This window comes from Nycticebus coucang, chromosome 15 (genome assembly GCF_027406575.1).
Source record: "Nycticebus coucang isolate mNycCou1 chromosome 15, mNycCou1.pri, whole genome shotgun sequence".
In the NCBI taxonomy this organism is placed as follows: Eukaryota; Metazoa; Chordata; class Mammalia; order Primates; family Lorisidae; genus Nycticebus; species Nycticebus coucang.
Window position 1 is genome coordinate 92,701,492 of NC_069794.1, and position 25,492 is coordinate 92,726,983.

The 25,492-nt window shown below is 39.3% G+C and overlaps 1 protein-coding gene across 2 annotated transcripts in view; it reads left to right on the forward strand.

The window, feature by feature from the left end:
• The window catches only part of TRPC4 (transient receptor potential cation channel subfamily C member 4), a 250,889-nt gene that overhangs the window by 199,790 nt on the left and 25,607 nt on the right, over positions 1-25,492 (forward strand). For both annotated transcript variants that reach the window (XM_053563930.1, XM_053563931.1), the window contains 2 exons: positions 11,407-11,546; positions 25,030-25,343. In XM_053563930.1, the coding sequence (XP_053419905.1) occupies positions 11,407-11,546; positions 25,030-25,343 (454 nt within the window). The remainder of the gene's footprint in view (positions 1-11,406; positions 11,547-25,029; positions 25,344-25,492) is intronic.

A 25,492-nucleotide genomic window follows, 5' to 3' on the forward strand; every position in this document is an offset into this window, starting at 1 on the left:
CATTTGCAACAAACTCATGTTATCATTTAATCCTCTTGGGCAGAAAGATGTACCTGTATAGAAAATTCCAGACGTAGATTTATATAATCAACTTAGCAAAAAATCATGGAACCGATGATGTGTTTCATAAAATAAGTAGAACTTTAGTGAAAGCTAATCTATTAATAAAGTAGGAAATGCTTTGTTCCCACAAGCAAACAAAATGGCTGCTCCAGTGACTCGGCGTTGTGAGCAGGCCCCAGAATACGCCACCATTAAACAGGATGTGAATCCGTGCACCCCGAGCCTGACGATGAGAAGGGTGAGCTGAGGGAAAGAAGTATCACGGGAGGATATCTAGGCTCTGTTAAAAATATCCTCTATTGAATGCCTAGGCATAAAGTAAGCAGCTCTCATAATACCCAGATTATACATCTTGCCTATGACACATACTTATTTAGCAATTTTTATTTAACCATATTGGTCTCTCATTTCCATGATTTATTTTATATTTTTATATTTTAAAAGGTTGATATTAACAAGTCTGAACATTTCAACAAGACCTGCTACATTAGAGATGTAAAATTAGAAACGATGATCACATCCTCATCTAGCTAAAGACAAACAAATCTGTGTATATATAGTCTTCCTTTCTTGTGACTATTTCTTCATCTTTTATCTGAAGTGATCCTATGACTTTAGGTACTCAATACTTTCAGCCTCACCCTTGAATTACCCATCTGTCAGGCATCCCCCCCCACAAATATCCTTGCAATTATGAAAAACACAAGCCTATAGCTTTCCCCATTCATCCCAGGCTTTGTGCCCAAATAATCTCAGCAAACAAACTGCAGGCTCGTGTAGACCAACGCAGCTGCAAAATGTCCATTTATTAATTTAAAATGACTACTTTAATTTTTAAGGAAATCAGATAATCATGGCAGTATAACGTATGCTCCTCATTTTTCCTGTTTATCTGTGAGGAAAAAAAATACTCAGGAGTTCCAGACCAGCCTGAGCAAGAGTGAGACCCCTCTCTACTAAAGATAGAAAAATTAGCCGGTCATTGTGGCAAACATCTGTAGGCCCAGCTACTCAGGAGGCTGAGAAAGGAGGATAGCTTGAGCCCAAGAGTTTGAGGTTGCTGTGAGCTCTGACAATGCCAGACACTTGACCCGGGGTGACAGAGTGAGACTCTCTCAAATAAATAAATAAATGTCTGTTGTAACAGAAGCAGAATCTTAACTAGAGACTACAACTACGTTTTTATTCCCTGATGTGAAGACCAACTAAACAAAACAAAACTCCACCAGGGAAGAATTCACTGTGTTCTTTTTATCTTTGATCTGGTGCCTTAGCACAGAGCTCTGTGCTCTATGAACAGACTCTATGAACAGGCCAGATCCCCGACAGCATTTGGGCTTAAATAAAAGACCCTAGAGGTCACCACAGGTGACAAAGGGACTCGCTGTCTGCTGGGGGTTGTTGTTTATGGTTTGTGCAATTGTGGACAGCCACAAAGGGTGAGACAAGATCTGTGTGCAGAGTTACGTGTTTGCAGGGCCGTTCCACGCGGCCTCTGAGTGCTGGCTCCTCCGTCTCATCCTCACAGCTTCTCAGGGTAGGACACCACAGAACACTCGAACAGCCGTGAGTGAAAATAGTTACGGGAAAGGTAGAAAAAAATGGGAAAAATTCCCAAGCATCCACAAATATTTTTAAAAGGAAATTGTCTGACTCATCTGCACTGTGATCTTTCCTTCCTTGGTCCCCACAGTCCTGACAGCCACGCCTGTAATTAGGCCTCCACCAGGACTCTGAGAAATCATGTCATTTGTTTATAAACAGCAAAAAGCAATTTTGAAATGTTCCCCTTGTGGGAAAAGGACAAACATTTTGTGACAGGAGCTCCCTTAAGCTTTGTTCTCTTTGGGCTCACGGGAGCGGTTTACTATCTGGATGCATTTTGCATGTAGTTAATAGCGCCCTCTGGTTTTCCTATAGTCCTGTTTCTTCAAAGATTCAGTGAATGTTGCCAGAATACATGAAACTTGGCAGTTCACTGACAAACAGGTACGTGGTGACCAGAGCTAGATGAAGTGGCACTTCAATCTAGAGCTTAAAAAACAAAAACACAAAAAGATCTCCACCCATTCCTCGCAGGGAACTTTATTTGCAGCTTTATCTACAGCTCAGGCTAAAAAAAAAAAAAGACGGCATGAGCTCCTCCTTTTGCCAGGATCTTTGTTTTATCCCAAACAATTGTGCCCTTCAAAGATGAGAAGTGGTCAAGAAATCGGATTGAATGTCTTCCCCTCGCCCTCCAAAGGATTAGCAGCGGATCAGGATTGTGAGTTTTTATTGTTAGTCTTCCCGGGACGTCTTGGAGTTCTTCTTGTCTAAACCTCCCGCTGACCTCTCATCTCCTTCATCCCATCTAGTACAAAGAGCAGAGCAAAGTCTGTTCTGATATTAAAGAGCTCTCAAGTTAAATGCTGCCCATACTGAGTGCATTTGGCATCTCACGCGTGCTGTCCAGTGGCCCTCACCCTGCCTCCTGAGGCCCTCAGCCCTGTGTCTGTCTTGCTCGGCATAACTGCCCACAAAGAGTTTGAAGTTAGCTGTTTTGGCGACTGTTAACCACATTTGCCTTTCTAGTTTAGTAGAAGCAGGCAAGGAGATAATGCAATCTATCTGTGATGGGTAATAAAACATAAATGCTCTGGTTGGTTACCGGGTCCTCTAAAATAGATTTTACTTTATAACAAATATGAAAACAACGGAATCACAAATTCATCCAGTTGGAATGAATTGTAGAGATCACATAGGCCAAGTTTACATTCATGGCTGTAATTTCTCTGGAGTATATTGACAGAAGGGAGGCTCTGGATTGGAATCTATAGCTCACTGGATAATCCACACCAGTTTTACGGTAACTCTAATTGCCAGAGAACTCTCCTTTATGCTGGAAACTGTCTTTCTAAGCTTTTCATTTCAAAGATCCAGCTCTGCCTTCTGGGCAGACCAGAGCAAGTCTGTGTCTCCTGGTACAAGACGCTTTTTCATCTCTAGTGGCAACTACTATGATGATTCATTGTAGGAAAACTTTGATAATTGGAACAGGAAGAAGCAATGCCTGGGAATTTATTAATATCATACTTCTTAGAAGCCCTTCTCTTTTTTGCAGTGAGAAAACCGAAATCTAGAGGGCTGGGACTACTGGGCTAAGACACAAACCCAAGTGCAAGTTGAGTGGAGTCAGCACCTCACTCACTTAGCATGTCCTAGTTCTTAACACTGTGCCTTCTGCTAAAAATTAACTTGAAATGCATTTGTCCAATCAATTATTACATGCACATATTTTCTAATCTCTAGGAATTGGCTGTTTCAAGTGAGGCAAAACAGATAAGCTGTAAGAAAATATTTTCTAACCATACTACATTTAGGAGATTCTGAGCCAGTCATGGTTTTTCCTTTAACTAGCAGCATAGTATTGGTTAACGCTGTGCCTCTTTGGTTCAAACTGCCTCTGTCTTAGTTTTCTTATAGCCTCTGTGCTTTCCGGATTATGTGACTGTAGCTGCCTTAGTAGGAAAGGCACCTTGGGCGTGGGAGAGGGAACTATTTCCATATATAAAATAAGTTTTAAGCTCCCCATCAACTCATGCATGATATTTTATTCGGTTGCTGTATACTCTTTTCTTCAATAGGGAGGTGGTAATATTATCACCTCCTTAGTTATGCCCCAATCCTATCTGAACTTCCGAGAGAGATTTATTTATGCAAGAAGCCTAAAAGAGAAAGCTAGGATAGGAACCCCAAAAATAGAATAGAGCAGCAATCTCCAGCAGACTTTTAAGATAAACACTGTAAGTAATTCACCCGAAATTAGTTCTCATCTGGGTTATTAATTTAAATGTAACTTACAATTTACAAATAAAGCTTCGTCAATACTTTTAAATAGCTATTAATCGTTTCCACTAATTAATGATAGAAAATCATGTCTACCAACTACTCATCTATTTCTGCCAAAATGTTGCTATACTGTTTTTCAAACATGTGGAGAATGAAAAAATGTTTTATGAGTCATATATTAGTTATAATCAATGTTACGATGATATTTACTGTTTTGGCGGGTGCCGCAGCTCATGCTTACCCAGCACTCTGGGAGGCTGCGACTGGTAGATCTACTGAGCTCAGGAGTTTGAGATCAAATTAAGCAAGAGCAAGACCCGGTCTTTACTAAAAATAGAAAACCTAGCAGGGTGTTGTATGGGTACCAGCTACTGGGGAGCCTGAGGCAAGAGAATCACTTAAGTCAAAGAGTTTGAGGTTGCTGTGAGCTATGATGGCACTGTACTCAGGGCACAGAGTGAGACTCTGTCTCAAAATGAAAAAAGTATATATAAAGTATATATATATAAAATACATATATATAATGCTGGTTTTATTTATTTATTCTATTTTCTTTCATCAGCATCAATCTATAATTTTTGCTGCATTCAAACTAAGCAAATTAAGCATTACGTTTTTTGGAGCAGCACGGAGATATAAAAAATTAACAAACAAATACAGTTATATAACCACCACCATGGGAGTCAGCACACCAAGGGCCCCACATCTGGACTTTTGCCAGTTGGCTAAATAGTTGTACTGGAACTTTTCATATCCATTTATTAATTGCAAAATCTAAATTATTTCTTCTCTGGCCCTTTATAAAATATGTTAACGTGATGGTAGTTATAGAGTTTTATAACATTTATATCCTTTATTAAATTGAGAAATTTCCCTTTTATTTATAATTTGCAGAAAGTTTCTGTCATGAATGGATGTTAAATTTTGCTAAATGCTGACACTGCATTTGTTAAAAGGATCATATTTTGTCAACAATCTATTGATGGGCTATAGAGTTAGAGACTGTTAAGAGATATAAAATAAACCTCAACACATTTACACACGTTAGAACTGTACAAAGTGCATTTTATGTCCACAGCAGGAAAAACAACAACAGCAGCAATAAATCAAGAATGGAATGTATCTGGGAAACCCCTGACTATTTTTAAAAGTTAAAACAACCGGGGGGGGGGGGGCAAAAAAAAAAAAAGTTAAACAACCTACTTGTAAATTAAATTGATTGATTCTTAAGTTTTGAAACAACCTTGCATTTCCTCACACTTAGCCATGATTTATTATCATTGTTACATATTACAATGATACAAATATCATTGATGTATGTTAGTGCATATTTAATTCACTAATATTTTGTTTAGAATTTTTTTTTGGCGTCTTTATGATAGCTATCAGTGTGTAGTTTTCTTTGAAACATTTTTTTCTGATAAACTATTGGAGTAATACTTGCCTCTTAAATGTTTTTACCTATTATATTTTTGGAAGTGTTTGATTAGCACCAATATTATTTCTTCATCAAATGTTTGATAGAACTCATCAAGAAGCCAATTGAACTCGATTTTCTGCTGCTGTTGGAATGTTATTAACTATATATTTATTTGCTTTAATAAATATCAGAGAGCTTTATACTTTATGTCCTCCTGAGTAACTTTGAAGGTTTATATCTCAGGGAAATTTTTCATTTAAGTTATAGAATTTATGTAGTTACTTGTTATCTTTACAATGTTGTGAAGATCTGTGTTGATCTTTTTTCTTTAATTTCTTATAGTGATCATTTATATCACCTTTTTTCTTCATTATTCTGGTTTGTCGATTTTATTGACCATTTCAAGAACTAGATTTTGTTGTCATGATTTTTTTTTAAGTTGTATGTTTCAAATGTCATTGATTTCTGTTTTTATATTTGTTATTTTCTTCTTTCAGCTTGTTCCAGGTTAAAGTTTCTCTTCTTTTTATAGTGTCATCATTAAAGGTTAGATCACTGATTCGTGCCCCTTATTCTTTTTAATGAAGCGTTTAGAGCTATAGATTGTCCTCTAAGCACTGCTGTAGCAGCATCTCCAAGAATGTTTGGTTGTATATTCATTTTCAATCTTTGCAAAATATTTTTCAACTATTCTTATAAATTCTTATGTGAACCAAGAGTTATTAGAAGTAGGTTGTTCCATTTTTTTTTTTTTTTTTAATATTCAGGGGTTTTCCAAATACATTCCGTTCTTGATTTGTTGCTGCTGTTGTTGTTTTTCCTGCTGTGGACATAAAATGCACTTTGTACGGTTCTAACTTGTGTAAATGTGTTGAGGTTTACTTTATATCCCTTAATAGTCTCTATCTCAGTGATCATTTCATGGGTACTTGAAAGAAATGTGAATTCTGCTGTGTCGCGTAGTTAACAGTATTGTCTAGGGATTCTATGCCATTGCTCAATTTCCGTCCACTCATTTTATTGGTTACAGAGAGAAGGATGATGAGACTCCAATCATAAGTGTACTTTTCTCTATTTTCTCATTTTAATTTTAATAATTATGGCATCTTATGAGGTTTTTTGTTGACTGTATGTACATCTAACATTTTTCTGTCTTCTCCGTGAATGGACCTTTTTATTTTTATGTTTCAGCCCTCTACCCACCTACTGACACTGCTTCTTCTGACATATCTTACTTTATATAATATTTACAGAGACCCTTGAACCTTCTTTTAATCAGTGCTTTGTGATGTTTTATTACTTCTTTACATCTAACCCATGGATGAATTACAGTATAACTGTGCCCTGCATTTTTTTCCTATATGACCATGTCTGTCTTTTTATTAGTGTTTAGACCATATATTTCATTCAGTATAATTGTAGATATTGGTGAATTGAAAAACCTGCCCCTTGACTGCTGTTTTCTCTTTCTGCTCCATCTGTTCTTCGGGGCCCGTTTCCTTTCCTGGCTGCCTGTCATCAGACTAACTAAATATTTGTATAACACTATATTTATTTACTTTTATAGCTCTCTACTTATACATTTAAAAATATTTTAAGGGGGTACATTAGAATTTATAATGTAAATCTTTAAATTATCGTGCTCTAACTTCAAAAAGCTGTTCTGGTTTAGGTACCGCATAAGGACCTCGCCACAGAGTGCATCTTCTGCCTTTTTGTGTTGTGCTAAAGTTGTCATACATTTTAATTTTACATATGTTACAAACCACAATACATCTCTACCATTTTTATTTAGGCAGTCTATTATTTGTTAGAGAAATTTTAAATAAAAATAAATATACTTATTTAAAATAAAAGTAAGTATACTTTCAAAGGTATATTTACTTTTTCTTTATTTTTCGTAGAGACAAAAATCTCACTGTGTCACCTCGGCTGGTTGTGAAGTCCTGGCCTCAAGAGAGTTTCCTGCCTTGCCCTCCCAAAGTGCTGGGATTACAAGTTTGAGCCACTTTGGTGGTTATTTGTATTTTAACTATTATGGTCATAGATCTTCGTTTATTTTTATAAATCTAAGTTTCTTTCTAGTATCATATGTTTTATGCTAAAAAAAATCCCTTTAGGATTTCTTGTAGCACGGACCTGACAGTAATAAATCATCCCAGATTTTGTGTGCCTGAAAAAGAGTCTTCAGTAAATCTTCATTTATTAATGCTATTATGCTGTGTCTGGGTTTGGGTTGACTTTTCTTCCTTTCTGCATGGAAAAAATTTTACTTCATTGTGTCTTTAGTTTTAGTCCAGAAGTTTGCTGTCAGTGTTCATATGCAAAATGTCTTTTTTTTTTTCCCTTGTCTGCATTCAGTCCTTCACCTTCTTTTTTTTTTTTTTTTTTTTTGCAATTTGAATATGAAACCTTATGTTGTGGGGTGTGCATGCGTGTGTGTGTGTGTGTGTGTGTGTGTGTGTGTGTGTGTATGTTTTGCAAGGTTGTGTATGCTACCTATCCAGAAGATTAGCAAGAGAAATACAAAACATGTGCGCCTGATAACGTGTAATGCATACCCCTTCTCCTTTAGATTAGTGCAGGGATTAGAGGAGCTGTGGTCAGGAGTTGAGCTGGGTTTAGGTTCTGCTTTTGCTGGAGTCAGTTTTGGTGCAGGGAGGGAGGACTGTCCTCTGTGGTCCTGCTCCACCGGCAGGTCCTGACCTCCTGTAGACACCTGTGCCTCAGAGGCCCCTCCAGGGTTGTCAGCTCCCACACATGACCTGGTGTTTGTTAGCCTGGTGATGAAGGGCGGAAAGCTTCCCTGTTGTCCTGGTCCAGCCTCTGCCTGGGTGATGGGCAGGGAGCTTTCTCAGTGACCAACAGCCTTTTTTTCCCTGGAAGTCAAACTCTGCAGGTTACGTACCAGGGAGAGTGTTCTGCCCCGCTTCCCCTGGCAGTAAGAAACCACTGATGGAATTGGTGGAATCCCGACCCCAGAACTGTTTCCGGAGTCTTCCATGGGGCTAAAGTGTTCTGCTTCTTGGGAGGAGGCACTTCATGCCTTTCCCACAGAGCTGCTGTCTTTCGCGTGAGCATTGGTGGAGTCCATGGAGAAGGGCCTGAAAGAGAGTAGAAGTCCTCCTCAGGTCTGTGGCTCCCAGGGCTCTGTTCATGCTAGCTCACACTCGGCCTTTGGAAGTTTGATTACAAATTTTTGCTGAATTCTTCTTACTCACCTGTATGATGCCAGCGTCTCTTCCTTCTGTACTCTGCCGCAGGAACTCTGAGCTAAGGAACATGCTTATAAAATTTAGATTCCCTGGTTTCTCATCTTTCTGATGAATGTACCAAAATAAGACCTTTCCTTGCTTTTTAGGATAGGGGAAATACTTTCTCCAGATTTTTACACCCTCAGCAGATGTTCAACTCTATGTTACACATTTCGCATTCCAGGTTATTATTATCTTTTTTTTTAAATAACATTTTTCTTTATTAATACTAGAATATATTGACCAATAAGCAGTGTGGATTTGACAGATTCCTGGGAGTCGTCTGATGCTGAACGCTATTTCAGGCCTTATACTCTATGTATCTTAGGCAAAACATGCCGCCTCTTTAGGCCTATTTTCTCATCTGCAAAATAAAGGCCTAAATTAGACGGTGACTATTGTTTCATCTGGCTATTCCACAACTATATTCCCCCATCATTTTCACTTACTTTTACTTCATCTGTATTTGCTACTACTACACCTACAGAGCATAATTTCCCATACCCAAGTAAACATGAATTCATTAAAAAATAAACACAAACCCAAAATATTCTAATTCTAATATATCAGCATTACTAGATAAAAAGGTTTTCACTTGAATTTTTTCATTTTTTATTTCTACCTCTTAAAGTCCATGATAAAGTCACAACTATAAAATGAGCATATTTGAGAACACAAAAGATACTTTTCAGTGACAAAATAATACACAACGATCATGAAAATCTACTGTACACTCTGCCAAGGTCAAAGAACGAAAGGCAATCTGAAGAAGTCAATCTTCAAAGATATCCTTAACTCTCTCCTTAATATAGGTTAAAAAGTATTTGCTTCTCTCGTAGAGATTTTAAGAGCATAGCAAGTGACTATGAAAGTACAGACCCTTTACATTTTCACGTTTTAAAAATGAGGTTACCTCTCTATAAAAGACAGTATATTTAGGATTTTTTTTTTCTGTAGCAGACCGTATAAAGTATTTGTTTTAAAAAAAATCATTGTTGTGTGAATGAAGGCGCAGGAGCGATGACCACGTTCCTGGATGGCTCTAGGCTCCCGGGGCCGCAGCAGGGCTGGTCAGCAGGGCCGCAGCAGGGCTGGTCAGCAGGGCTGGTCAGCAGGTGCACTTTAGCAGATGGAACTTCTAGTTCATCTGAATCTTTGTCGTTGACAAGGCAGGGCCATGGGAGCTTTCTAGTATGAGAAATATTCACAGAAACTGTATGTAGATGCTTTTTGTTTCGAAAGTATGAGTCAGAATCATTAAGTATACTCTTTGGGACCTATGCCACATTCATTTAACTTCTTCCCATTTTTTGACATTTCTTTTGGTAAAATTATAATGGTTTTTATTTTTTGCTTAATGTCACATAATCTACGATTTGAGGTTGTTGTTGCTTATCAGTAATAAAACAGGTAGTAAATGCCATTATTCTTTTATTTTCCTAGTAAGGCCTGATGGCGGTCATTCCTTGTTAAGAAAGTGTACTATGTAACATATTTACTACTTACTGTTACATGGATTCTGTGTGTCTGAAAGGGAAAAATCTGAAAGTATGTCTTGCTACCCAGCATTGCTATTACAGTAGTTCAGATTTTCTTAAGGAAACCCAATCAACATATTTTGAAAGGATATCATTTCTCTGCTAAACCAGACATATCGTTTCAAAAATCTCAGCTTCAACAATTCTACATATTTAAAAATAAGTGGCTATGGGGCGGCGCCTGTGGCTCAGTGAGTAGGGCGCCGGCCCCATATGCCGAGGGTGGCGGGTTCAAACCCAGCCCCAGCCAAACTGCATCCAAAAAATAGCCGGGCGTTGTGGCGGGCGCCTGTAGTCCCAGCTGCTCGGGAGGCTGAGGCAAGAGAATCACGTAAACCCAAGAGTTAGAGGTTGCTGTGAGCCATGTGACGCCACGGCACTCTACTGAGGGCGGTACAGTGAGACTCTGTCTCTACAAAAAAAAAAAAAAGTGGTTATTATCTTAAAGAAGTCTCATCGCTTGCTTGTATTCATATATTTATAATACGTATTTATCATCTTCATATTTCCTGATGGTGGATACTTAGGTATCTTTTTTTCATCATCAAGCTCTAGAAACACAATTATAAAACTTTAATAAGATTTGTAGAAATAAAATAGTGATCTACACTGACATTTTATAAGCACTTTGCAGAATTTAAAAATAAAGCATTTTTTATTTAAAATGTGACCATAATAAAGGAAAGTATTTAAATGTTCTCTGGATATATAGCTTTGAAGTGATTACATAAGGTCAGTTAGTGAATTATCATGATTGTTATAACCATCCTTTCCCCAAAACTGAAATTAGGTCTCTGAAGGTACCAACTTCCCAAAGAAGTGCAACAGAGTAATCCCATTAACTGTCTGAAGCCAGTTATGTTGTCTAGAAACATTGTTTCTCATAAATATAGGAGTCAGTTTGACTTGGAATAAAAATATATCTCAAGTCACTTGCTTACAAGAAAATGTATCTTCTGTGAGAGAACTATATACCTCTAGAGGAATTATAGTTTAACTCAAAAATTGCACATTCTTATGAATTTGTTAAATGAATATAAGAAAGTGAGGCTGCCTTCAGAGGATCATTTAGAATTAGCTTAGTGTCCTGCGAGTCGTAGCATGTGGCTGTGACTCAGTATGATTGCCTATCAAAAATACATTTGTAAAAATAAATAAATAAATAAAAAATACATTTGTATCCAGTGTACCTGTACGATCTCTCGGGCATCAAGATCTATAATGGCTAAACTGGATGTTTCCCTTTTTTTAGTGATTTGATTGAAAATCACACTCACATTGAATCTTTCTATAATTTCAGGTTTTATATGGGGAGAAATTAAACAGATGTGGGATGGCGGACTTCAAGATTACATCCATGACTGGTGGAATCTAATGGATTTCGTGATGAACTCCTTGTACCTAGCAACAATATCCTTGAAAATTGTTGCATTTGTAAAGGTAACTGTTATTTACGCTGTTGGTGAAGCATCTGTTCTGATTATTAATGATATATACCTTCAAAGGCTATTACTTTTTCTAATTAAGTTACCTAGGACTTTATCTGTATGTGAAACTCATCAGCTTTTGATTTTGTTGATATACATATAGGAATAAAATACACAGATAATACATACTTCATAATCACAAAACAAGTTTTAAAAAATGTTTAGAAGTCATCATCCAATTTTCTTACATTTAAATAGATCACTATAACAAAATTATTCACATTAACTGCTCTAGTTTCTAATCCTTTCCATTTCTAATGATATTCCACCTCAAACACTGTTTAAATTTGGGCAACCAAAATCTATTTTCATCAGTTATATCTAATAGGTAAAATTTCATAGACAGATCAAAATATTACTCTTTCAAAGCACTGAAATTATTATTTCAGTTTGAACTAATACAGTTTGATATAATTGGAGCAGAATATAATTTCTGTCTCCTTGTCCCATTCAATATGACAGTGCCTGAAATCTCACACTCCTATTACTCCCCCAGATATTGTACAACATCAATCTTATCCCCAACCACATAATTTACATAAAACATTTTGTTCTTCTATGACAATTGGTATTATTTGATACCTTGGGTGATTTTTTTAAACCAAAGGATTAGCTACTCTCCTTCCTGTTTTTCCTTTTCTCACTTTCCTTTCATCTTTCTTAAAAAAAAAAAAAATTTTTTTTCACAATGATTAGTGATTAGCAAAAACCAAGAATGTCTAATCAGAGCCTCTGTGCTCGTAGCTCAATTAGTAGGGTGCTGGCCAGATACACAGAGAGTGGTGGGTTTGAATCCGGCCCAGGTCACCTAAATAAAAATGACAACTGCAACAAAAAATAGCTGGACATTGTGGCGGATACCTGTGGTCCCAGTTACTAGGGAAGCTAAGGCAAGAGAATCACTTAAGCCCAAGAATTTGAGGTTGCTGTGAGCTGTGACACCACAGCACTCTACCAAGGGCGACATAATGAGACTCTGTCTCAAAAAAAAAAAAAATGTCTAATCAGGTGTTACATAATTATGCATGTAGTTTAATGATCTGAACTAGAAAATGCAAATATTTAAATGAACTCGGGTTCATTTAGTCTAGTTCTTAAAATAGTAGCCTGAGTCTCGATGGGCAATGTTCAGTTATGACATGATCAAAATTGCCCAAATTTGAAAAGACCATAGTTTCCAGTATTTGCTCAATTAAAATGTTGCCAATGCTCACAAAAATACTAGGCAAAAGCAATTTTTACCAATTTTATGAAAAGCAACCTATGTTTTAAGAATGAAAACATAATCTGATAATTTTATCTGTATGCATTGAAGCTGATAATCTTCAAGAGTTTAAGACAGCAGAAGGCACTATCTTCACTGAAGGACATGATGCCTGCACATAGGAGGTGGACAGCATGTTATTCAAGGGATGGCTCTTCAATCCCCTTTCCTCTATAATGATCTTTAGTTACATCTATAAAGTTATTCAGACCTCCTTCTACTAAAAAGCATGTGTTGTCATGCAATTGTGAAATTATATCCACATAACAGTTTTATTCTAACTTCTAGGTGCCTGGGAATGATGAAGAGGGCTTGTTAAAACACAGATTCCTTCATACCATCTCCAGATTTTAAATTAGGGGTCTAGGGCAAGCCCCAAATTTATATTTCTAATAAACTTCTAGGAGATATTGATGCAGTTGATGTGAGGAAGACACTTTGAGACTGTTGTGTTGTATCATCTTATTCAGCAACTCCAAGAAGTGAGAGCTTGAGTCCAAAGGAACTTCCATTATGAATTATTGCGGACAGTATTTTAATTAAGAGAGGCAGCATTGGTATTTATTGCATGAATGTGGTGTTTACTTTTATGCAAATGCTTTCTCGTCTCTAAGGACTCAGGTGTACTGTGGGTACTTACATATACACGTTAACGGATACCTGTGAGTTTTTGGCCTCAAGGCTTCAAATACAGGATTTCAATTTAATTAAAAAGTTGTGAATTCAACACATATGAAACATTGTACTATTAAAATCTAACCATTGTTCCTTACACTACAGGGAAGTTTTATGTTTAGAGGTAAGCTCAAGGGAAATGGAGATGGGGTTGTACACAAGAACACCGCAGACTATGATGTTCCAGGGAACACGAAACCTTCAGCAAATAATTTATTACACCCCCGTCACAGGCATTCAGCTGTGATTGTGAATATACATTATGAAATGTTCTTTATGAGTGATTTGCTTTGAGTACAATGTGAGTGCCTGAGTCACATAAGTACCATGTGGGTTTAATGCCTGCACTTTACTGTCATTTTCTGGGCTCGATTCTTTCCCCCATGACTTACTAGTTGGGTGAGCTTGGACCTGTTCCTTCACTTCTCTTTGTCTCATCCATAAAATAAAGAAAATATGATTTCTACCACCGCTGCTGGCATGAGAAGTGAATGAACTGATGGATTTAACGTGCCTCTGCAGAGTGACTGGCTTTTCTTCTCTTATGTTGACTCCTGTTTTCTACTCCTTCCTCCTATACTATTAGTCTACGGGGCGTTACCTTGATCCTATCCTCACTCTGTCTCTTCATTTGCTTATTTTAGTTCAAATAGAGCTTGAGTTCCAGATTCACACTTGCATTTCTTATGTCTAACCTGTGTGATTTGAGGTAAGTTGTTTTCATGTAGGCCTCGATTTTATGATTGGTGAACTGATGAAGATCATCAAAAGAGGACTTACTCTGGGGCTCTCTAAGGCCAGGCGGATTTACTGACTCATCCTCCCTTACTTTATTTTTGTTTTAGCCTTCAATTTTTTCATGTTATTTTTTATCCACTGGCAAAGTACTGTTTTAAGACAAGTTGCTTTATTTGTGTGCAAATAAAATAGACTCCAGTGTAATAAATAAGGCAAACAGCTATTAGACTGATCAAGCAGCTAATTCAATCAATGCATTTATTGGAGCCCACTAAGAAATCAGCTTTCGATCTTGCTCCTGAGAGCACCGAGACACTGAGAAGTAGCCACTGCGTTAAGTAGCTCAGTCAGGTGGATGAGAGAGATCCGTATCAGCAAGGACCTTCAATGTGACAAGGTCTACAACAGGGGATATGGTCGCCTTCAGGAAGGAACTAAGCTTTACTGTAGCTGCATGGAAATATACCAAAGACAAAGTGACCGGACTCTCACACTTGTGAGCGTGCATGAGCATTGAGGAGAAATGACACACATTCAGAAGCCTGCATATCTGTGAGGGATGAGCCTGGAAATGGAGACAGGGAGGGGAGGGGAAAAATTTTCCATATCTTTCCATAGAATTTGGATTTTATCCCATGAATGGGGAGGATCCATTAAGGACTTATAAGCAGAGCATGATTCAAATGATGATAAGTGCCTGAAATAGAGCCGTGGACGCAGGAAAAGCTGATAGGAGATTGGTCTAGAGAAAACTTCGGTCCTCAAACTTTTTAAACAGGGGGCCAGTTCGCTGTCCCTCAGACCATTGGAAGGCTGGACTATAGTTTAAAAAAAAAACTATGAACAAATTCCTATGCACACTGCACATATCTTATTTTGAAGTAAAAAAAAGGGGGGGGAACAAATACAATCACACCACTGCATGTGGCCCACTGGCCATCGTTTGAGGAGCCCTGCTAGAAGGTAAGATCCACAAGATAGCTTAACTAGGAGGTGTGAGGCGGTTGAAATCATCCTAATACAGCCCCCAGGTAAAGAGGAGAGTCACCTGTTGTACTTGAGGCAGGCTTACCAAGCAGTTATAAGTAGACCTTTCCCAGCTGAGGGTGCCAAAAACAGGGACAAAATCCAGCCACAGGTCTTTTTGGACAATTCATGGAACTGAACAAAAATCTGTGTCATTGTGTAAAAGTGGAAACTTTGTTGTAATCATTCTATTCAGAAGCAGAACTTTTTATCTTAATAAAATATATCTGGCATGGGGGTTGCCCTTGCTTAATTGTAAATAGCTCACAATAAAATACCCTATCCTGGCTGGCTTAGACAAAGGAGATGTATTTCTTGTGCTGCTGGAGGCTGGAAGTCTGACATCAAGGTGTCAGCAGGGTGGGTGTCCCATGAGGGCTCCTCCCTCCCTTTCTCCCGTGTCTTCACATGGCAGGGACAGCAAGGGAGCTTTGCAAACTCCCTTTGCAAAAGTGTCTATCCCTCTGAGGACACTGATCTCATCATGAAGGCTCCACCCTTGTGAGCTCATCTAAACCTAATGACCTCTCAAAGGTACCTTCTCCAAATACCACTATGCTGGGGGGTTCCAATGTATTAATTTGGGGGGGGCCACAATTCAGTCCATGGCATCCATTCTTTTTCATTCCATCCACTTATGGGAGAGATGTTTTTAAACACACACAGAAAATGACCCTTCTAACCGAGGTCATGGTTCAGTTTGGACTCTGAGTCCGCATGTGATGTAACTACTGCTTGTAGCACCAGCTACCTGTGTGATTTGGAACAAGTCACTTAATCTAGGCCTCAAATTTCTCTTCTATAAAATAATAATAGTAATGAAACCTCAGACAATTTGTAAAGATTAAATCAATAAACATTTAATGCCAGAGAACAGAGCCTGATATAAATAGTAGTTGCTCTTAATTTTTATATGCATTGCAACAGCATTATAAGATGGAAAGACTGAGTTCAAAAATATATATGATTTCACTGTTCTCCTCATATGCAAGGGTTTGTGCTGCTTCCTTGATTTTTTTGTTTTTTTTTTTTTAGAGATAGAGTCTCACCCTATCACTCTCAGTAGAGTGTTGTGGCATCACAGCTCACAGCAACCTCCAGCTCTGGGGCTTAGGCAATTATCTTGCCCCAGCCTCCCGAGCAGTTGGGACTACAGGTGCCCACCACAACACCTGGCTATTTTTTGTTGCAGTTTGGCCGGGGCCGGGTTCGAACCTGCCACCCTCGGTATATGGGGCCGGCGCCTTACCCACTGAGCCACAGATGCTGCACTCCTTGAGTTCTTTATTCAGGAGCATTTTATATCTCATGATTGTGTTTTTTGTTTTCTGTTTTTAATGAGAGGTCAAGAACCGAAAATAAAAAATTATTCCTAAATGCGAACAAAAGGAAATCAGGGTCCAGGTTCTGTGTGGGCAATGTGGCCTTTATGGGCTGATGCACATGGGCTAAGGTGGATGGGAATTTAAAGGTTTGGAGGGCTAGGGATTGGTACGGTCACTTTTTCCTGGGCAGGATGGTTCTATTTGGGCATTTGACTCTATCATCCTGGTCTTTTTCGTCTATTATAAGGAGGCAGAGGGTAATGGGCATGGTGTCTTTGCTTCCTGGAGCATGGGGGGCAGCATCATCTGCCTATAAGAAAAATGGGAGGTGGAAGGGAGTGGTGTTTACAGGAACATTCCTGAGTCTTCAGTCTGAACTGGATGATATCCATGTAGGGTGAGAATATTAGTGGTTGTTTTTTCTGTGACTGCCTGATCAATAAATTCGGAGATGAGGCAGAGGATTATGGGTCCGAAACTGAGAATGAGAAAGTTCATAATTAGTGGCCCTAAAATAGGAAATAACTAAGGAGGTCATGATTTGAACACCATAACAGTGGAGTAGTGTGAGGGTGCAGTAAATCGCCATCAATTTCCACCCCTGAGATCTCTGTTTTTGTTTTTTTTTGTAGAGACAGAGTCTCACTTTATGGCCCTCGGTAGAGTGCCGTGGCCTCACACAGCTCACAGCAACCTCCAACTCCTGGGCTTAAGCGATTCTCTTGCCTCAGCCTCCCGAGTAGCTGAGACTACAGGCGCCCGCCACAACACCCGGCTATTTTTTGGTTGCAGTTTGGCCGGGGCCGGGTTTGAACCCGCCACCCTCGGTATATGGGGCCGGCGCCTTACTGGCTGAGCCACAGGCGCCGCCCAAGAGATCTCTGTTTTTTTTAGGGACCTTTATAAGATGGCAGCATAGAAAAAGGTTGTTCCCATGTCTATTAGAAAAGAGATTGGCTTACCCTCCACTAGCAAAAATACCCAGAGTTTAGATTTCGTGATTGTCCAAGGGGCATTCTGATTCTCCAGGGATTGTCAGTCTTCTGCAGCTAGGCTGAAATAATCAGGAAATGTTTTTAGGTCCTGGGAGTGGCTGCAAACCAGATCCACAGAAGGATCTGGGCATTCAGACTTCCAGTGAGGAGGATCTGGGCATTCAGACTTCCAGTGAGGACTTTTGCAGGCTGGACATGGTTTAGGGGAAGGGTTTGGATTTGGGCACTGCTTTGCCCAGTGACCTGGATTATTACACTTAAAACATGGTCCTGGGGGAGATTTGAGGTTTTTCTGGAGTGCCCTGAAGAGTTTCGAGTAGTAGCCAGGTTTTGTCCAATGGCAGAAGCCAATAACTGGAGCTCTACGTGGTGTTGCCGCTGAGGGGCCTCTTCTCAGTTATTAAAGACCATGACACCCAGGTCAATGAGATCTCACTGGGGGGTCTAAAAGCCCTAGGGGGACTTTTGGAGTTTTTACTGAATATTAGGCACAGACTGAGAGATAAAATGCATGTTAATAATCAGTGGAGAGCTTCATTTGAAGATGGGCTAAAAACTGAGCAGGATTTGCATCCAGCTTCTGGGTTATTATTTTTATCATAATTGACAGCCCTATGGGCTGCTTTCTTTAGTCCCTCTAGGAGACACTGGACCATGTGGTTATGGAGGTGGACCCCAGGAGTGTCAGTTTGGTAATTCAAATGGGGTTCTCTCAGGGAACAGTTCTAGAGCCCTCCAGTAGGGTCTGGTCTACCCCACATAGATCTTCTGCATGAATCTGGGCCTGGGTCCAGACCTGCTCTCTGTCCTCCAGAGTTCCAGTGAACATGAGGGTGACATATAAACCATGCCAGGTTAGATTGTATGATTGGGTTAGATATCTAAATTCTTGAGAGTATTTTGTGGGACCTGTAGAGGATGACCCTAGTCTCTGACTTACATGGGAGAGGTCTGAGAGAAAAAAAGGGGCTTTGAACCCTAATGATACTTACCTTTCCTGCGATGGAAGGAGAGGGAAAACAGAGTGGAGTTAGAAAAGGAAAGAGAAGTTAAAAAAGGTCCTAGACAAATGCTCACCCCACCATTAAGTCGATGAATTTTGGGCAGGGGTCCAAGGGGTCCCCCATTCCCTTTTGTCACATTGGAGTAAGAGTCTGTCTAGTTGGATCTGACCGGTTATATCTCAGTCGTCCCCCCGCCCCGGGGGGTTTCTCCCCGTCCTGGTTCTTAGCACCAACATGAGAGGTTAAAAGACCTAAAATAAAGATTATTCTGAAACAAAAGGAAATCAGAGTCCAGGTTCTGTGTGGGCAATGTGGCCTTTATTTGCACTCGGGTGCAAGCGAACTGAATCTGAGAAAGGAGTCAGCACGTGGGTTGAAATGGATGGGAATTTAAAGGGTTGGAGGGGTGGGGACTGGTACATTCACTCTTTCTGGGGCAGGTTGGTTCTATTTGGGCAGGTCCCTACATTTGACTCTGTCACTCAGGAGAAAAGTTTGTCAATTATTTTTTCTTTGCACTATGTATGAAGTAGTAGTTAAACTAGAGTTTGCTGATGCCTGGGAGTACAATCATAAAATGTGAACTTAGCTCCATTAGCTCTATGTGGAAATTGTCTCTTCTAGTATAGTCATCTTTAATCACTTGGCATAGGAAATGATTCAATTTCTATACCTTCTCCACTGTGTAATTTAAATGATATTTTCAAAAGTCAAAATTATTGTGAATAAGGACATTTGTTTTAACAGTCGTGATGGCTTTGTTTCATAGCACCATTCTAAACAGTTCTAACTATACATCTCATTGATCCCTCCAAGTATCTGGTCAAATATTTTTGTTTCCATTTTATAAACTAGGTAGCCATAGTCTATTCCCAAATGTAGGGGATTTTCAAAAATACTTCTTCATTTTATGATGGAGAAATTTGTAGAGATTTGAATGTTAGTTGTTCAATCTAGAATTAGCTAGAGAAGGAGAAAATAAGAGGCCTTCTTGGTATAAATACCTGGTCTTTTGATCTCTCACTACTAATTATCTAACAAATTTGTAGAATAGGAAATATTTTCACCTTGTAAAACACACATTAAAACCTAACCATATTTTGTATTTATTCTCAGATGACAAATAGTTTTACTTTACATACATTTACTCAGTATGGTTGCTTAACTTTCACAGGTATGTCTCAGAGACTACAGGGAATAGGAATGTGAAAGAGCATATATTTTCCTCAATTCAAGGAATTCATGATCCAGTATTATATTGAATTCATTTTCCTCTCTCAACACTTACTCTGAGGTCTCTCCTTGGCTCCAACTTCCTCTCAGACACATCTCATTATTCCTATACCTTCTGTGTCCCAAACTACATCAAGGTACTCAAATTTCTAGAAACAATCCATCTCCTCTAACCACCACGTCTTTGAGTATGTCTTTAAACTTTCTCCCTAGAGTGAGTTTTGAGCTTCTATCATAGATGACATATAAATCAGTTACTCGTTAACACCTAAAAATACATTAGACCAAGCTCCCTGCAGGAAAAACCAACAACTAATATACAAGGCTATATATTCCATTCTGTACATATGCAAAAGAAACAGTTTTCTTAAAAGGAAATCTGACTAGAAATCAAAGCTTGGTGCCAAACCAAACAATGGTAGGTATGGACTGGAAAACAAAGTTCTCAAGAGAAAGAGGAAAACAGAACCCCGTGATCCGGGAAGGGCATGTTTATGATAGTTTTTGATTTTTCCCTCCAAGATTATTCTACTATATGGAGCTACCAGCTCTAGTTGGCAGGATCCTTGTGTCCACTCATCTGCAGACCCTGCAGTGAGAGTGTTGGCGAATTTCTGCAGAGGGTCTTTGATCTCAGAGATTCAAAGAATGAACTAGGAACCACACAGGTCAGTGACAGGACAGGACATGTTACAAGGGAACACAGATAGCAGGAGGAAGCAGAGAGCCAGAACCAAAAGGGAAGTCCTAACTGGGTCTTGTGACCAGGAAGTCATCTACCACTTGTGAACAGGAAGGTCTTGGGAGTAAAAATCACCCTGGGCCAGCAGCTGGCAGACAGAAAACATCTTCCCAGTGTGGATTGGCCACTGAGCACATTAACAAATGAAAGCCACCTCTCTAGCTCCAGGCAAAGCCACTTCAGAAGGGGCCTGCCTTCAGGAAATACGGGCCAAACTGCATTTCTCCGGTCCTACTTGTATTCAGACAATGCTGTTTGGAGGGGAAAAAGTCTGTTTGCTCAGGCCTAGAAAATGGGGATCCTGTCCAGCCCTGAATGGGGGAACCTGGATTCAAGGGTGCTCCTCGAGGGAAGGATTGGAGGAATGGTATTGCTTGGTTAATGTTTGTCTTCCTCAGCACATTGTAAACTCAAATGGCATGTTCCTTGATCACCACTGAAAACCCCAAAGATAGATAGTGCTTAATGCACAACTCCCAACATATGCTTGATGAATGAGTAACAGATCTAGAGTCAAAATAATGAGAATTTAAATGAATTTTGGACAAATGGCTCAATATTCCTGGAAGGGCATTTCAGTAAGAATATGTGGCTAATTTGGGGAATTACGAATTCTGAAGGTTTGAGTGCGAGCCTTAGGTGCCTAAGGCAGGGGCAAGAGGCAGGCAATTCTTCAAAGGGAGTCAGAATGCAGAGTCCAGAGGCTTAGAGTGACAGGCTAAGAATCGGGAGGTCATCATCAGGGCATGCACTCATTGAAGAATATCAAGCAACCTGTAACATAGTCTGACCATCTCCTTTAAAAGGCAATTCTGGAGGAAATAGATGATTGAGGAGATAGGATTCACAGAGGGGAGACCAATTAGAAGCTTCACTTCTATATCTGAGAAGTGAAGAGGAGCTGTTTTAAGACAATGAGAAGACTGATGAAGAAAGCCATGGACATAAGACTCTGCTTAAATGCTGGGAGTTTAGAAGATAAGATTCTTGGATGAACCTCAAATCTGACTTGGGTGATCTCTTGTTATTCACTATAATCCGAAGGCATAAATGAGAAAGAGATTGAGGATGAAAAGGTGAAGGGTTTCACTTTTGGTTTCTGAAATTGAGGTGCCTGTGAGAGATCAGAGGGGAAAGGTCAACCAGACAAGAGAAGGTGAGCTGTCTGGGCTGGAGAAGTAAAGTCGGGAAGCGTCATTGACAGCTGAAATCCTAGGAAGCATGCACAGAAAGGGAGCAGAATAAGAAGAGAAAGGCTCGGAAAGCAAACCTAAGACGTCAGGGGCAGCTGAGACAGAGGAACCGACAAAGGACCCTGAGAAGAGGCCGCACAAACACGTGAAGACAAGTGCAGATTTTGTAAATAGTTTTTAAAAAATAGAGCCAAAGAAAATGTCAAAAATTCACATTAATATTTTAATTCCTGATGATAGGCATGGAAATATCTTTAATGATTGAGGAATTCAAAGCCATTACAATTTGTAAGAATTTTAAAAATCACTTTGTAAAACTATGCCTATATTTAAAATCCTATGGAGATGTGTACAAGAATGATAGAAAGAAAAATGTTAACAAGCAAAATGTAAAAGAATGAAATCAAGAGATAATTACTTAATGTTTATATGTCTATTTATCCCTGATAGGAAATGAGGTTTCTTTGGATCAGAGAACAGATAAATTATTTACTTACATAGCAATCTTAGCCTTGGTTCCCCAGGCCCCATTTCCCTATGGGAAGGCAGGCGTGGTGAGAGCCAGATGGACAGGGTTTGTACCGCAGGAGAGAAATTCGGAAATCAGGAATCCCACAACTTAAGGTGGTGCAGCTGAACCAGCTGCCCATCTTTCCCCTGGAGAAGAGAAGAGAAAGACCTTAACTTCCTAAAGTAAATAAACTCTCTCTGGGGATGCAAAGTTGTCTGGGCTTATTATTCTGAGAATGCGAGCAGATGGCTCCAGAGCAGATGCCTCTCAGGAGGTCTCTATCTTTAATTTCCCGGGATTGTTTGCCGTTCATTCAGCCTTTCACTCAGATGCCAGCAGTGTTTGCTCAGAAAGTCTTGACCTGCCATAAAGTGGACATATTCATGTAGCACTGTTTCCTGACACTCAGCAGCAGTGCGAGACTCTGAAGCCGATCTGGATAATTTTACCAGAGTAGATTCTGTAAAATTGAAAACCTTCCTTTTATGATGTTTGAGTCCCAGCTGATATGATTCCCTAAGGAGGGGTCTGTGCACAGTGCGTCCAAAACAGCTGGACCTGCTCCAGTGAGATGACGGACTGTGCCTCCTTCGGCCCTCGATAGGCAGCCTGGGGCAAGACACAGAGTCTTCTATAGATCTGAAGGATTCTTAAAGCTTTGACAACATATAATCTCTATCCATTCCCAGCTGTACAAGCCCCAGACACAATTAATCACTCCTCTTCTGTGCTCACAGCACTTTGTGTTCATCTCTTGAAGCACTTTCATCATAATTAGTTAGGCCTGTCTGCCGCATTGAGCTGTGGATACTGGACAGAAGAAAACCTTTCTTGAGCACCCACAATATGCAGAGTATTGTGTTGAATGGTGTAAGAAGTTCAAAAAAGTGATTATATTCGTAGAAATACTCCTTGTTTCATTTTTTGTACACTTGGAAATATAGTCCTAAGTTATAGAGGTTAAAAAAACAAAAATAGAATTAGCTGTCAACATAGAGGGTGCTGGGCTGCGCCTGTGGCTCAAGGAGTAGGGTGCCGGTCCCATATGCCAGAGGTGCCGGGTTCAAACCTAGCCCCGGCCAAAAACCAAAAAAACAAACAAACAAACAAACATAGAGGGTGCTGCTCTCTACTCAGAAGTCTGTCTTCTTGAGAGAAGAGAGAAAAGGAAGGAGAAGGAAATCTTGATCTCTGAAGGAAAAGGAAGGTCACGTGGAGGTCTAACTGGAGAGAATTAGGAGGGTTTGGTACGCCAACGTTTTTTGTTATAATGAATAAGAAAAATACCTTAACTTTATTTTCCCCAGCATCTTCAATAATTAGCTATTTTATGCGGAAGCTATGCGTGGGAGTGTTCAAGAACATTTATCAAGATTTAAAAATAGAAAATACTTTTCTTCTAGTTGAAACTTGATTGTTTTAAACTGTCAGTCAAGCTAGAGTGTGAGTGTTGAGCAAGATCAGAAGCTTGTGATGCACCTTCTCTCCAGGGTGACTAAAACATACTATCTATTAGCTTCAAGGAAAATTAATGGATTCGCGTTTGTAAAGGTCTTTGAGGTAAAATGAACCATGAAGAACTTTCTTTTTTTCCTTATTTGATCCTTAGGAAAAAGATCCTGTTGACTAGCCATAATTTTACTATTGTGTATGGAAAAATCATTCAATTCATTGTTCAGTTCTAATACAAATTTAATTATGCATATTCATATTGTTATATTGTAAAGAGCACTTTTGACCCTTTTCAAAAAGGGCACAAATTTACTTGAATGGTACAAGAAATGAATTCCCTCTTGCTCATTGTAAAGTTCAATTAAAGGGCAACTCAAAGTTGGCGTTTTAATTAATTGACTTACTTTTTAAATAATTGTTGATCAGAGTTTAAAATAGCAAATTTTTTTTCTGCAGTCACATATTTTGTCTGATTAAAGAATGTTCAGATAAATACTACATTTTTTACATATTAAATAAAAAAAATTAGCAACTCTGTGACTTTCAGGGCAATTTCTAAGTTAGATTGTATTTGTATTTAGGATATACCAGATGAAAAGCACTGATGATTACACCCATATTGGCCATTACCATTTCCATGGCAACCAAGGACTATTTCCATTCATTCATATGTAATTTGTAGGCTACATGTATTCCGTATAATTGGCAAGTGTGTCAAATATTATAAGGGAGGTTATTGATTATTTTGTTCAAAATGTAGTAGTTTTTCTTTATAATATAGTTTTCTTTGTTATCATGATATTACTATCTCTTCCCAATGTAAAACGGGGGCGGCACCTGTGGCTCAAAGGAGTAGGGCGCTGGCCCCATATGCAGGAGGTGGTGGATTCAAGCCTTGCCCCAGCCAAAAACTGCAAAACAAAACAAAACAAAACAAACAAACCAATGTAAAACAGGATGGGGTTTCTTTTTCCCTGTATAGCATTTCCTTTTTCTTTTCTTAAAGTGCATCAGAAAATAAAAGGACGGATGTGATTAACATACTAACAAACACTACAGTTGACGAAGACAGAACCAGAAGGCCACTTTGATTCAAGCTCATAAATTATAAATAAACTTTCATTTTTGTGTAGATGAATGTTGCTGCCATCACCGTGGAGGACTCCGGCTTCTCCACAATAGGCCACTATGCTAGATGACCCACGAAAACCAGCTGGGTCTGAACGTGACGTGTTGATGTGCATGTGTTTGATTCACTTGTTTCCCTGTGTTCTCTAGTACAGTGCTCTTAATCCACGCGAATCTTGGGACATGTGGCACCCCACGCTGGTGGCAGAGGCTCTGTTTGCCATCGCAAACATCTTCAGTTCCCTCCGTCTGATCTCACTGTTTACCGCAAATTCTCACCTGGGACCTCTGCAAATATCTCTGGGAAGAATGCTCCTGGACATTCTGAAGTTTCTGTTCATATATTGCCTCGTGTTGCTGGCATTTGCAAATGGCCTAAATCAACTGTACTTCTACTATGAAGAAACAAAAGGCCTGAGCTGCAAAGGCATCCGCTGTGAGAAGCAGAATAACGCGTTTTCCACGTGAGTTGAATGGGTGTTCCCACGGGCAACGCCCTGCAGCGTTTAGAGCAGACATAGTGTGTGAGCTTGAAAAATCCACGACGAAGGTTTGGGGGGAAAAATGGGGAACTAAAATTATGCTGAATGCAGGAAACAGAATTCACATGGCT